This window comes from Sciurus carolinensis, chromosome 2 (assembly GCF_902686445.1).
Source record: "Sciurus carolinensis chromosome 2, mSciCar1.2, whole genome shotgun sequence".
Lineage (NCBI taxonomy): Eukaryota > Metazoa > Chordata > Mammalia > Rodentia > Sciuridae > Sciurus > Sciurus carolinensis.
The window spans coordinates 100187292-100201081 of NC_062214.1; the positions used below are offsets into that span (position 1 = coordinate 100187292).

Genomic DNA, 13790 nt, shown 5'->3' on the forward strand with positions numbered 1-13790 from the left:
GGGAAGTGAAGGAAGGGGCAAGGGAATCCAATTCACTCCATTTTAAAAGCCACTGATTTAGAAGACTGATTTTTAGTGTTTGGTGATGGAACCCCTCCCCCAAAGCCTCCAATTACCACATACATATAGTATTTAATGTTATTAGTCTCTGTTTTCCTTATAAATAGCATTTGACTTAATGCCTGTAAATTTTTTTTTGAAACAAGTTTAAAATACTGTTTAAAATTGAACAATATTATCAAACAACTTTGAAATAACTGTTCTTGTTTTTGTAGACAGAAGTCATCGATTTAAACTCCCCTACCTGGGTGTATTTTGTTACTGCATCTTAAAGACTGTATCTATGTGCTTTTGTAACATTTATGTAAACAAGTAAACGTTTCAAAGCATTGAGAATTTTCTAAATATTAAGTGACAAGGATGATTTCAGGATTTCAAATAAAAGACACTGTATTAGGGCTGGGGCTATAGCTCAATGGCAGAGCACTTGCCTAGCATGTGTGAGGCACTGGGTTTGATCCTCAGCACCACATAAAAATAAACAAACAAAATAAAGGCATTCTGTCCATCTACAACTACAAAAAATTTTTTAAAAAGAAAAAAAGGGAGCTGCATCAATGATAGACCAAATGTAGCCTCTTGGTGGCGCTGTTTGATTTTACAAAAATGATACCTTGGCTCCAGAAGATGCAGCACTTGATGTAGTGTACTTTTCAGAATATGTAGTTTAAGTTCAGTGAAATAAACCATTTCTAAAGGATGCGATTTCCATGGAAAGATTGTTGTATTGTCACTCACAGACTGTGATAGCTGTATCCCCACAATTTGTTGTAGGCCAGGTTGGTCCTAAGTAAGGTTTGCAGGCAGTGGCACAGTGTAATTACCCAAACTAAAAGATACAGATACAGTATGTCAACCCCACTAATGACCATAACATTTTCTTGCCCAGTAATCTGTAACAAAAAGCCACATAAACGATCAGGTTGTGCTTAAGCACGATGCTGAAGATAAACTTGGTGGCACAAAAATTATTCCAGCCAATTGAGTGGAAATGACAGGGAATAATACAAAGTTATCTTTTCTAGGGAGATGTGTGTGTGGAATGTCACCAATGGACAGTGTGTGGAGAAAGCCACACTTCCTTACAGGCACACTGCCATCTGTGTAAGTACATTCAGAACATTTCGGAATTGCAACTCATTTAGAGCATTAGCTATGATACATATTTAAAGGCATATCTTTGGGGAATATTCTTTAATTATTTGTCATTAGAGTAAAACATCAGTAATCATCTGCTATTTTGGCACTCTTCTTTCTCAAAAGTTGGCTGTTCAATAGATTTTTTTTTCCCTGATTCTTTTATTTCTGTATCTTACTTTTGAAAGACAATTTTCATATTTTTCCTTAGTGACACTCACAAAATCCACATGGACACACATAAAGAAGTCAGTTTAAATGATGCACTATTTTATAAAGCAGGGAAAGGTCTTCATTTTTCATTGTTCTTAATTTCTGAACTTTTATTTGTAGCCATGACCTTTATAACCACTTCCTAATTTATTTTATATATCTATTTATTGCTTGTTTGTTTTTTGGATTGCTCGGGATAGAACTGAGCCTCACACATGCTAGGGAATTGTTCTACCACTGAGCTATATTCCCAGCTCCACTTCCCAATTTTTAAAACAGATTTTGGCTTTTAGTGGATGGATTCCAAGCATATGTAAGGTAGTCACATGATTCCATTTGTGTGGACAGTCTTCACATGTCACACGTTGCTTTTAGTGCTGATACCTGGCATTGCCATCGCCACAAACTCTTTTCTATTCTTTTGGGGCCAAAACTGCACAGTGAGAGAGTTCATTAAAGGTACATTGTACTACTTGATCTTTAATAATAATCATTTCCAAAACCCTTTTGGCACCAGAATTTCTCAAAAGCTGTTCAAATACTTTTATTTCTTATCAACATGTAGCATTGCTAGGTTAAAGAACATAGGTTTTTATTGTTGCTGTTTAGCAAAAACACTCCAGAAATAATATACTTGTGGGTTTTCCATTATTTAAAACACTATTTCTTCTTTCCAAAGGATCCCCCTTTCTCCAGAAAAATGGCAAAACACAACTGAAACTGAAGTGTGAAATCAACACCATAGGATTATAAAATAAATCAGCAAAAAGAAAGTTTTGTTGTTATTCAGTTTAATATTTTAATTGAATGACTATTAAAACTAAAATTTAGAGTAGTCTTCAATATAGCTAAAATTAAATTAAATGTTATGATAATTAAATTTTTACTTTGATTTTCATTTGTACAGTATTACCACTGCTCATTCCGGATGACTGGAGAAGGCTGGCTTCTGTGCTGTGGAGAGTATCAAGATGTCCTTATAATTGATGCCAAAACTTTGGCTGTTGTTCATACTTTCACATCATCTCAGTCTCCTGATTGGGTCAACTGCATGTGTATTGTTCATTCCATGAGAATTCAAGGTAATGGTTGGGTATTGTACACTGCTAAGAGATTGCATGTAACTCATCTACTTTTGAATTATTTGTTAAATTATTGGGCAAGAGTCTAGAGTGCTTTTTACATTTGCCTGTTAGTGGAGATATTTCTGAAAGTCAGATCAAGAAAAACTGAGAACACCCACTCCAGTGGGTCATTAAAATGTCAGGAAGATGTTAAGATAAGTGGAGAGAGGAGAATCTAGTTTTCCATCACCCTGTTTTGCATGATATGTTAAGAGTATTGAGCAGTATTTTGCCTTGCTGTATTTTCTGGGTGTCATACTAACGATGACAGAAGAAGGTAGAAACTGGCTCCTTAGCTTATTTTTATAATAAGAATTTTGAACATTCTCAACTTATAATTGATAATATGGTTCTTCCATTAGTGATACATTCCTTATACACAGGAATCACTTTGAAATTTTAAAGCAAATTTGGAACATGGTATGAAATGTCTACTTTTTACTTAAGAAAAATCCCAAGTTGAATATTTTCTACCTACACAGTCCTGCATAATCCTTAAATGACTATGAAATGGTTTTTACAGCAATCAGGTATGGCACTGGCTAGCTTATATGTGATCTTTGTTCATTTTACAGAAGATTCTCTCTTGGTGGTATCAGTAACTGGTGAGCTCAAAGTATGGGATCTCTCCTCATCTATCAATAACATTCAGGTTGGCTTGAAATACACTGTCTTCTCTCCAGTTTTAAGTATATCTAATGACACTTTTAAATTATAAGGGTTTTGCATGTTCACAGTTAAAAGTTCAAATGATGTAGACATATATACATTTTATCTCCATCTACTTCCCCCATTCATCTTCCCAGGAGTGGGCATCCGTACAGTTGGATTGTACCCTTCCGACTTTTCTCCTTGCAAATGTTTTTATGTGCACATAGACACATGTACACACACAGAGATGTTTTTAATTTAAAAAAAATTGTAGCAGAATATCTCTTTGTCCCTTATAAGCAGAAGATCCCCTTTTTCTGGGTATATAAGTAGTACCATGAACAACTGTGGATCCTGTCCCCAAGGAGTGTAGCATATCACCTCTTCCTGGCATAAGGCTACACATTGAAGTAACGAACAAAGGAAGGGACATTGTGTTTATTTTGTGACAATATTGTTTAGGCCCTCCCAAGGAGTGCTAGGGTCTCTTTAGGAATTTTGAGGTTGAGGAAGCCTAGGAATTGTGTTGGCTCGCTGAACTCAAGAAATATATACCTCATCCAACAACCCATTATCAGAGCCTTGTTGAGAGCCTTGTCTCCCATCCAAATACTAAACCTGCTCAACCTTACTTAACTTCAAATGAGATCAGGTGCATTCAGGGTGATATGACTGTGGACAGTTGAGGGCCTTGTAGTCTATGTTCACTGTTGGCCACTTTTGTGTTGTTTTCAAAGCACTTTGTTCATTTTTAAAATTTTGGTAATTAAGATACTGCAGGTTTTTAGAAACTGTTTACAATTTTTGTTCAATCTCTCTGCCATGTCTGAACATCAGTATCTTTATTTTTTCCACATCCAGAATGGTTCCCCAGAGTGTTTGTTGAGTGATCATATAAAATAAGTCTTTGAATTCAAATGGATTTCCTGCTCACAGATTCTTTTGAAAGGAAACTTCTTAGTTCAAAACACTCAAAAGGAAACTAGGGTACTTTTGCTTCTATAATGGTCTACTTCAGGCATATGGGATTAGGTCTTCTAATGGTCAAATATAAATTTCTAACAATTAAAACTAAAATGTTTTTCTTTCATTTTGAAGGAAAAGCAAGTTGTCTATGAAAAAGAATCCAAGTTTCTTGACTCCTTGAACTGCCAGACAATACGATTTTGTACATACACTGAGAGACTTCTGTTGGTGGTGTTTTCTAAATGTTGGAAGGTAGTAAAAATAACATAATAAATACCATTGATGTACAAATGTAGTTTTTGTCCATGACAATAATTATAAGAATATGATTTATATATAATACAAATATTTATAATGGTATTGCAAAAGTGTAGAATGACTTGTCTTTCATGACTGATCAGTTTTCAACTCCTTTTTTAGACAATTTGCTTCTCAAGATATTATATGTCATAGTATATTCTAACTTTATTAATAACAAACCATAATAATAATGAGTATTTATTTCTAAATTATTTTTAAAAGTTGGTGCTCTCCAGAATTAAAAAAAAAAAAAAACTAAAATATTTTACCTACAGAGATTAATCTTAGTTTTAGATTTTTTTTTCTTTCTCTGTTAATGACATTCACTTCTAGGAAACATACATTCTTTTCTTGTGACTATATTGACCGAAGACTGCAAGAAAAAAGCTAAGTTTTTCTTTGCTTCATTTTCTAGCATTCTTCTTTTCTTTAATGTTACACATAACTGGCTCAATGAACAAAGCTATATTGTCTTACTTGTGTGTGATAATATATTTTTGAACAAAGATTTAAAGTAAATTGTACAACAAAGGATTTCTGCTATATAAATTTGCAAATGTTAAACTTAGACTAGTCATGAAAAGAATCAAATTATTTATAAATTTAGGATTTAGGGTTTGTGTGTTTAATGAGCACATTCTGGAATGAGACAACCAAATAAACTTTATCCTTCAAAACCTACCTTCGAATAAATGTGAAAAAAAAAAAAGTACTAGTAAAATGTAATCTTGAACCATGAGTATCATGTGGTCTGTTACTAATATTTAATATGTTGTTGCATTATGATTGTCATTCTAGGTTTATGATTATTGTGATTTTTCCCTTTTGTGGACTGAAGTTAGTAGAAATGGGCAATTCTTTGCTGGTGGAGAGGTGCTTGCTGCTCATAGAATCCTCATCTGGACAGAAGATGGTCACAGTTATATCTATCAGCTGCTGAACAGGTGGGCTCAGATGGGGGCAGCATACAAAACATTCAGGTAGAAAATGAACTTTGGGAGGTTTATTATGGAAAAATCCCTGCATGCTGCCCATGATCAAAAACCAGAACAAAACAACTTTGGCACTAGAAGATTTACTCTGGGCTTGGTAGGCTTCAGCCTTTGTACAAAACAGCAGGGGATGAAGGAATGAGATTAACCATGTATAACTTGTACAGCTGGTGCTGGGTTTTCAAAAAGTCACTTGTAATTATTAACCCAACATTTTCTAACTAGAGTTTAGAAACTTGAATGGTACCATCCGGCTTTTGAGAATGGGCAGGGGGGGCGCAAATAAAGAACTGCAAATTTCTAAAGTTTGCTTCTCATTTTTGTGATGTAGTGGGCTTTCAAAAAGCATATACCCTGCTGATGGAAGAGTGCTTAAAGAGACCATTTATCCTCATTTACTGTGCTCTACTTCTGTGGAGGAAAACAAGGTAATGTAAGAAAAGAGTGGCTACCTCCAAGCTGTTTCCCTCCGTTGAGTGAGTGTTGCTTTGTTTGTAACAGATTCATTCTTGAAAAAATTAACTTGAATCATCACATGAAGTTGTTAATGAGAAAATCAAGTTTAATTGTTAATGACTACTGAAGAGAAAACTTGGTGCTTAAAAATCTAGATGTCTAAAAATTATAAAAATAAAAAATTATTTTTGTGTCTCATTAAGCAATACCTAGTTATCATAGGCAAATTACAAAAGTTGAAGAAAATAAAGGAGAGATTAAAATTCTAATTTTACTATCATAAATATGTACTGTGAATTTTTAAATTTTGTTTTATGTATTTCCTTCTCATGTATGGAAATGTTTCAGATATTTAGAAAAGTTGTGAGAATAGTACAATGATCACTTATATATCCTTTATCTATATTCAGCAATTAGTAACATCTTGTCACATTTATTCTCCCCACACACACATACATGCACATTTTTTCCTTTGGCAGTCTTGAAAGGTGATTTGACAGAACATTGTTAACATTTTGATGTATCTACTTTAATTTTGAAACATTATGAGGTGGTTTTATCCTGATTTTTAAAAAAACTTAACCATGTATCAAGATCATTTTCACGCGTACTTAACTACTCTTATGAGTAAATTTTCTTGTTAAAACAAATATGATTTTTGGCTGAGAGTTGAGAACATAATTGTGAGCTTGATTCTTTGCTGAATTATACCTTGACACTCGAGGAAATCTGAAAATCTAAGCAGTTGTTTTATTTCAGTGGTGGGTGTTCCTTCAAGTAATTTTTTAAACCTCTAGACTTGGTCCTCAGTTAATTATCCAAAAAGGTATTTCATGGAGGAAGGAAGAGTTTTGAATTATTGATGTGTCAACCAAGAAAGCATGCCTTTTTTACAGAATGATGGTTTTCTTAATTAGGCATCAGAGCTGTTGGAAATCCTATAGTTCAATGATTGTCCCTTTAATATATCTGTGAAAAGTTTTGTTTCCAGAACTCGATTAAGAAGCTGTGCAGCCAAAATTTAGAACCCCAAGTGCCACTGGAATATAAACAAACTTTAGAATTATGGCATATATTAAGGGCTGATTTTAAAATTATTTTTTGGCACCAACAGAACCATTTCCTTTTTGTTTTGTTCTTGTTGTTTTGCTGTTTATCACAGAAGCAGCACTGTGGATTACTCAGGAAGGCTTTTCATTTATTTTAAAGGGCATGCTCTTTCCTCCAGTTTATTTTTATAAAGTACAGTTTTCTCTAGAAGCCAATTGTAAGTCATACCCTTCAGAAACTTCTAGACTACTGCAAATATCAATGCTATACATAATACTTTAAAAAACAACTTAAGAAAACTAACGGGAAACTACATTGCCATGTTTTTCAAAATGTAAAGATATAAATGTATGAGTTTTCTACCAATAATTCTTATTTAGAGAATCATAATTGCATCCGTGTCTTTAAAGTTGGAAGTGCTTAGAAGTCAGTGAAATATAAATAATGTAACCTAAAACTGAAGGACATTGATCACCCATCCTTAGACCCTTGCTTGTCCTTTATCCAGTGAAAACATTAAAGCGAAACTTACTCTCTTTGTTCAGACACTACCAGTGTTCTCTAAATATAACACACCTTAGTCTCCCCTGCAGTTAGGAGGCAATGAAGGCATTGTGGTAGAATTAGAAGGATGAGTTTGAGAGATACAGTGAGCCTAGAAAAAATGTTGCTCTTTAAACATAGTTTTGATTATACTCGTTTTTTGGAGTGATACCATAGAATTAAATCTGGAGGTTTGGCAGTCACATGTTTTGAGAGTTGCCATTTGTAATACCTGTGAACAACTGCTTCTCGGCCTTTTGGCTAAGAGCAAGTGTAATACCTGTGAACATACCTGCTGATGAAATTGTAGAGCAAGATTGGGGATACATCCTTACATTCTGTAGCTTTCTGAGGATACCCCCGACTCTCACTTCACAGTTGGTGATTGCTCAGACCCTTGGGCAAGGTTCCTGACCATTAAGGAACTCTTACTCTCATGTCTCAGTTCAAGAGCAAGGTTGCAGGGCCAAGGTGCGGGTAGCTGGGATAGAAACACCCTGAGGATTGCAGATAAGGAATTTGGGTACATGAACTAAGAGTGATGATGACAGATAAGCACTTTTTAAAATTTGTTCTTTTTAGTTATACATGGCAGTAGAATGTATTTTGGCATATTATATATACATGGAGTATAAATTATTCTAATTAGGATTCTATTATTGAGGTTGTACTTGATGTGGAGTTACCCTGGTTGTGTATTCAAATACAAGGCTAGGAAAGTTATATCTGATTAATTCTACTGTTTTTCCTATTCCCCTCCCCACTCCCTTCCCTTTGTTTCCCTTTGTCTAAGACAGTGGACTTCTAGATAGACAAACTTTTATTACATCTTTATTATTATCAAGCATACACACTGCCTCATTTATTTCAACTGCCACCAAGATCCCATTTTGAAACTATAGGTCAGAGAAGTTAATTCCTAGGTTTTGAACCCAGGTGGTTTAGCTTTAGGGTCTGCTAATATGTCTTTGGAATAGGTTTGTCACTTTTACTGAGAAAAGGATAACAAGAATCGTTAATATTTATTGAGTATGTACTGAGTGCCAGACATCAATCTAAGCACCTTATCTTTTTCCATTCATTATTCCTCACATAATCCCATACAGTAAATGCTTTTATTAGCCCTCTTACACAGTTGGGAAGACTGAGACAAGAGGTTGGGTAAATTGCTTAAATTAAGTTTTACTCTTTTAATGGAACTACTGTGGTAAAACCAATATTAGATTCCATGCAACTGGCCCCAGAAAATATATTCTTAGTGAATATATTTTATTGCCTCTTGGAGGATGGCTACTGGGTACTGAAATGAAAAATCAGAACTCATGGTAAGGGGCTACAAAGGGGGTTTATGTGAATAGCAGAACTAGAGAGGGAACTATTGGGAAGAAGGAAGACCAAGGGGTCAAGGAGTGGATGTGCTCAGCTGAGGAATGGCAGTATGGAATGTGAGGGTGGAGGGAATGACAGCCCCAGAGAACTTTGCCTGCAGGAGCAGAGAGTGTGAGCTGGATGTACTGCCACCATGAGTAAGGCCCCCATTCACTCTCTGGAGCTTCATTTATATATCAAAACATCAAAGAAGGTGGAGTAATCAATTCTAAATTTCCTATAAGGCTCCCAGAGAGTTTGCGTAGTCAATTTAGCCCAATTTTATCAACATCATTTCTAACATTTACAAAAATCATGACTGTGGGATTAATAAGACTTCAAAATGCCCTCTGAATCCTGTCTGTCTGTCTGACTTAATTGGAACTGTTTTCTAAAGTGCTGTCATTTCTAGACTACAGAGAATTTCTATCTTGGTTGTATGGCCTTGAATTTGTGTCTTATATTTTGTGTCTTAGTTCCGTAATAGTGATATCAACAATAGTTCATAGCTTTTTTGTAAGGTCTAAATACAATAGTATTTTGGTTTTTAATATTCTCTGAAGATACATTAATTATAGAATTTTCTTTTATACTGACATCTCAACCTAAAAGCCTATATTTTCTGTCCAGGAACCATCACTTTCAGAGACTTTTAAAATTCTGACGTCAGCAATTGCCTTTCTTTTCAGGACGCTTTTTATTTGTACATCAAAAGAGGATCTCGTTTTTTGTTTTTCTAATCACTTAATCATTGTGATCTCTGTGTGTAATTTCCATATACAAGCCTGTCCTAAGAAGAGCTGCACTGTGCCAAAGCACTAAGGAGATTCTAGACATATTCACTAGGGAAAGTACATCTTTTAGAGCCTTTTGCTGGATATTCATGTACTCTGCTTCAGCAAAATTTTGATTACATATATATAATTTATAATTATAACAATATAGAACAAATATGTGTATAATGCATATTATGCCTATACATAATGCATAATACATAATATATATTGTATATTATGGAATCATTTTTTGTGACAACTTTGGGAGATTTGAAATTATGTATGTTAAATCTGAAAAATGGTCATCAGAAAGGGAAATACATATTAATAACACCAAAGTGTCATATAAATATTAATTGATGCTGTTTTAACTGACATTCAAAACTGAAGGGACCCTAAAGAGATCAGGCCTCCTTAGTGGACAGTATGGGCCCTGAGTTAGTATTACTAGACTCCTTCACCTTAGGTGAATCACCCTTTCACTCCCTCATCTGTAAAGTAAGGACAATAATAGTACCAAATTTATGGGATTATGGTGGGGTTATATAACTAAAATGTGTAAATCCCTTATCAGTTATGTGTGCATCTAACAGTATGTGTAATACGCTGTTATGGTTTGGTTGCGAGGTGTCCCCCAAAAGCTCATGTGTGAAACCATGCAAGAAGGTTCAGAGAGGAAATAATTGCATTACAAGAGCGTTAACCCAATCGGTTAATTAATCACCTGATGGGTTAATTGAGTGGTAACTGGAGGCAGGTGTGGCTGGGGCATGTGGGGCATGGCTGGAGCAAATAGAGAATTGGGGCATGACTTTGGGGCACATATTTGTATCTGCTAAGTGGAGATCTCTCTGTCTCTCTGCTTTCTGATCATCATGTGAGTTGCTGCCCTCTGTCACATTCATCTGCCATGTTGTTCTGTCTCACTTAAGAGACCTGAGGAATAAAGCTGGCTGTCTGTGGGTTGATACCTATGAAATCGTGAGCCTTCAAGTAAACTTTTCCTCCTCTACAGGTGTTCTGGTTGGGTCCTTTTAGTCACAGCAGTGAAAAAGCTGACTAAAACATAAGCATAGCGAATATAGTCAAAAAGGTTACTCTTACCAACTCTCTGAAGTCTATCTGATGACTTTGCTTTCTATTTTATGAAGTTCTTTTTTTATCCTGAATCACAGAATATTTCATTTAATCCACTTGAAATTTTTTAAACAGTAGGAAATAAGCTGAAAAAAATTTAGTTCAACTGGGGAGACTTGTTCCTCCACTTATTAACACTGGTTATCTCTCTACAGTTAGAATGTAAACTTTCCAAATAAAGTTTATTTATTTTTTTTTTGTTTTGGCACAGAGCCTTCCCTTTGTTATGGGCTACATGAATGAAAGGAAAGAGCCTTTTTTTAAGGTACTTTTCTCTGGAGAAGTCTCAGGAAGGATTACTTTGTGGCACATCCCTGATGTTCCCATATCCAAGTTTGATGGTTCTCCTAGGGGTAAGACAGTTTCCTTTTCTAATCACATGTCTTTTGAGAACTAATTCATAATTAACTCAGTGGTTAGTTTTTTTTTTTTTTTTCTTTTTCTTTGAGCTGAATAATATGAAACTACCTATTAAAAAATTCTCATGAACCACTATGTATTAAATGCCAACATAAAAGCAAGTATAAACATAAAGCTTATAGATTTTTACTATTCAACTCACATAATTCAAATTAACACCAATTGAACATAACAAAGAATGAATGTGGCAATATAAATATGTATTAAGCTGTTATTCATAGTTTTTGAAAAAATAATGTCTTGATAATATTTTTCCTATTATGAATTGATAAACCAGGTTTTCTGATTTTGTGTATTTTCCTTTTAGAAATACCAATAACCACCACCTGGACCATTCAAGATAATTTTGATAAGCATCAAACTGTGTCACAAAGTATTATTGACCATTTCTCTGGGCTTGAAGATGAGGCAGGAACTGCCGTAGTCACTTCATCAGAGTACGTTCCAAGTCTTGATAAACTGATATGTGGTTGTGAAGATGGGACAATTTTCATTACACAAGCTTTGAATGCTGCCAAAGCAGGACTTCTAGAAGGGGGTTCTTTATTAAAAGGTGACTGAATTTTATTTAACCCTATTAATTTTCTTTAAGTTTCACTTTCAACAAACTACACTAAAAAAGATTCAGAGGCCTTTGCTGATACATTTGTACATCTTTTAATATTAAAATAAAACGTACATGCAGATTTTTAAAAATAAACTCAAGCAGAAAGTTATACAGTGAGAAGCAAGTTTCTCTTCTTTCACCAACTATAAGTAGTTGTTTCTTTTTCCCTTTATTGAATTTTTATGTATTTATAAGCATATACCAGCATAGCAGTATACATTTTTTAAATTACATTACACAAATAGAAGCTTATTCTAAATTTATTTAAAGATATCCTTAAATAAATCTGAATAAAATATTTTGGTGTTTATTCTTTATAAACTCATTTTAAATGATTAATAATAAATTTTTATTGGACATTGATGTTTAGATTTTCTAATCTTTAGCTACTATGGATAAATAAAAATAAATAAATAAATAAAAAGTTGATTATCCTTGTACATATGTGTGGATATTTCTGCAGTTGTTAGTCCCCAGCAGTAAAATTACTGAATCAACATTAGTTTGCATGTTTAATTTTAGAAATATAACTAAAAGTTTTTGTAAATAACTTATATCAGTATACATGCATATCCAGTAATCATCTGTGAAAATGGCTTTCCCCTAAGCTTCTGTCAACTTTGCTATTAAACTTTTTAATCTTTGCCAATCAGGGAAAAAAAAAGGTATCTTTTTGTTTTAATTTTTATCTCTTATTAATGAAATTTATGCATTCTTAAACATCCTTGTGCATTACCACAACAAATGCCTACTTAATAAATACCATTATGCAGTAAGTTGTCAGATCAGGAAAGGAAATACAAGAGGTGATTTTAGGATGTGGGATAAAAATTATATACCATTTTAAATTATATAAATCCTATTAGAATGTAAGGTCTTCAAGGGTAGAGACTGAATCTCAATATTTTTTTCAAGTCCTCACATTGCCCACTATTGTTCTTAGTTTACTGTGGTTACTTACTAAATGTTACTGACTTGTGATTCAGTACTTGACTGAAGTAGGGGAATAAATGGCAATGAACCGAGGCGAGGTAATATACTGGTTTATAGCTAAATGGCTGCTGTTAAAAGTTAGTGAAAAATCCAAGACCTTAGCATTTTTTATCTAGGTTGATTTATCCTAATATACAGAAAACAAACAGAAACCTACCTTTGACTTCTAGAAGCTGCATTAATATTTTTTATGATTTGCTAGGGGTATAAAGTTGGGGTGTGCCAGATGGACTACAAGTAACTACAACGAAATAATGAATCTTTGGGATTCAGCTTTAGTTTGAATAAAGAGGTTGTGTCTTATGGTCCTCTCCAGTTTGGGGAGAGTATGGTTAATGAAGAAGGAAGAAGGAGTATGGTTAGTCAGAAAAGAAAAGATGTGTCAATCATCCTGTGTTCCAGTACAGACATGGTTTGAAATACCCCTATGCCTACCAGGTGCCAAGCAGAGTGCTAGGAAATTATGGACATTGTCTTATTTATTCTACCCAATGGTCTTTCTGAAGCAAGGATGATTATTATTCTAATCTTTCAGGAGCACCATCTATGGGTTAGAGGAAAAGGCAACTTGTCCATGGTGACACATCTAGTAATTGATCAATCCAGAGATAAAACAGCTTTCTTTAATAGCAAATCTACATTCTTAAACATTATGCCTTGTTTTTGATGCTTGAAATTAATTCACTTAATCTATCTGAATCTCAGGGACTTTATCTATAAAACAAAGAGGTAGGACTAGGTAATCTCTAAGGTGTTTCAAAGCAAAATGTTCTGTGAAACTTTTTCTCTTATGTTAGATTTGATCATACTAATTTTAAAGAAAATTAGTTTACTTTGTGGAACAGAATATATGAATCACTCATTCTTTCAGAAAAGTGTTTGCTGTAGAAGAATTGATAACTTGCTAGCATTCTAAGGTATGAAAAGAGTTGAGCAACAAATGTTAGTGCTTCATCAAAAGCATGATCTGGCTTCTGATAAAGCTGTTGCTTTTTGA

The 13790-nt window shown here is 34.1% G+C and overlaps 1 protein-coding gene across 1 annotated transcript in view; it reads left to right on the forward strand.

Annotated features, from left to right (window-relative positions):
- Window positions 1-13790, forward strand: part of Wdr72 (WD repeat domain 72) — a 206265-nt gene that overhangs the window by 37333 nt on the left and 155142 nt on the right. The window contains exons 4-11 of the mRNA XM_047540696.1: window positions 1086-1164; window positions 2318-2492; window positions 3110-3186; window positions 4284-4403; window positions 5250-5395; window positions 5775-5871; window positions 10985-11126; window positions 11501-11746. Of these exons, the coding sequence (XP_047396652.1) occupies window positions 1086-1164; window positions 2318-2492; window positions 3110-3186; window positions 4284-4403; window positions 5250-5395; window positions 5775-5871; window positions 10985-11126; window positions 11501-11746 (1082 nt within the window). The remainder of the gene's footprint in view (window positions 1-1085; window positions 1165-2317; window positions 2493-3109; window positions 3187-4283; window positions 4404-5249; window positions 5396-5774; window positions 5872-10984; window positions 11127-11500; window positions 11747-13790) is intronic.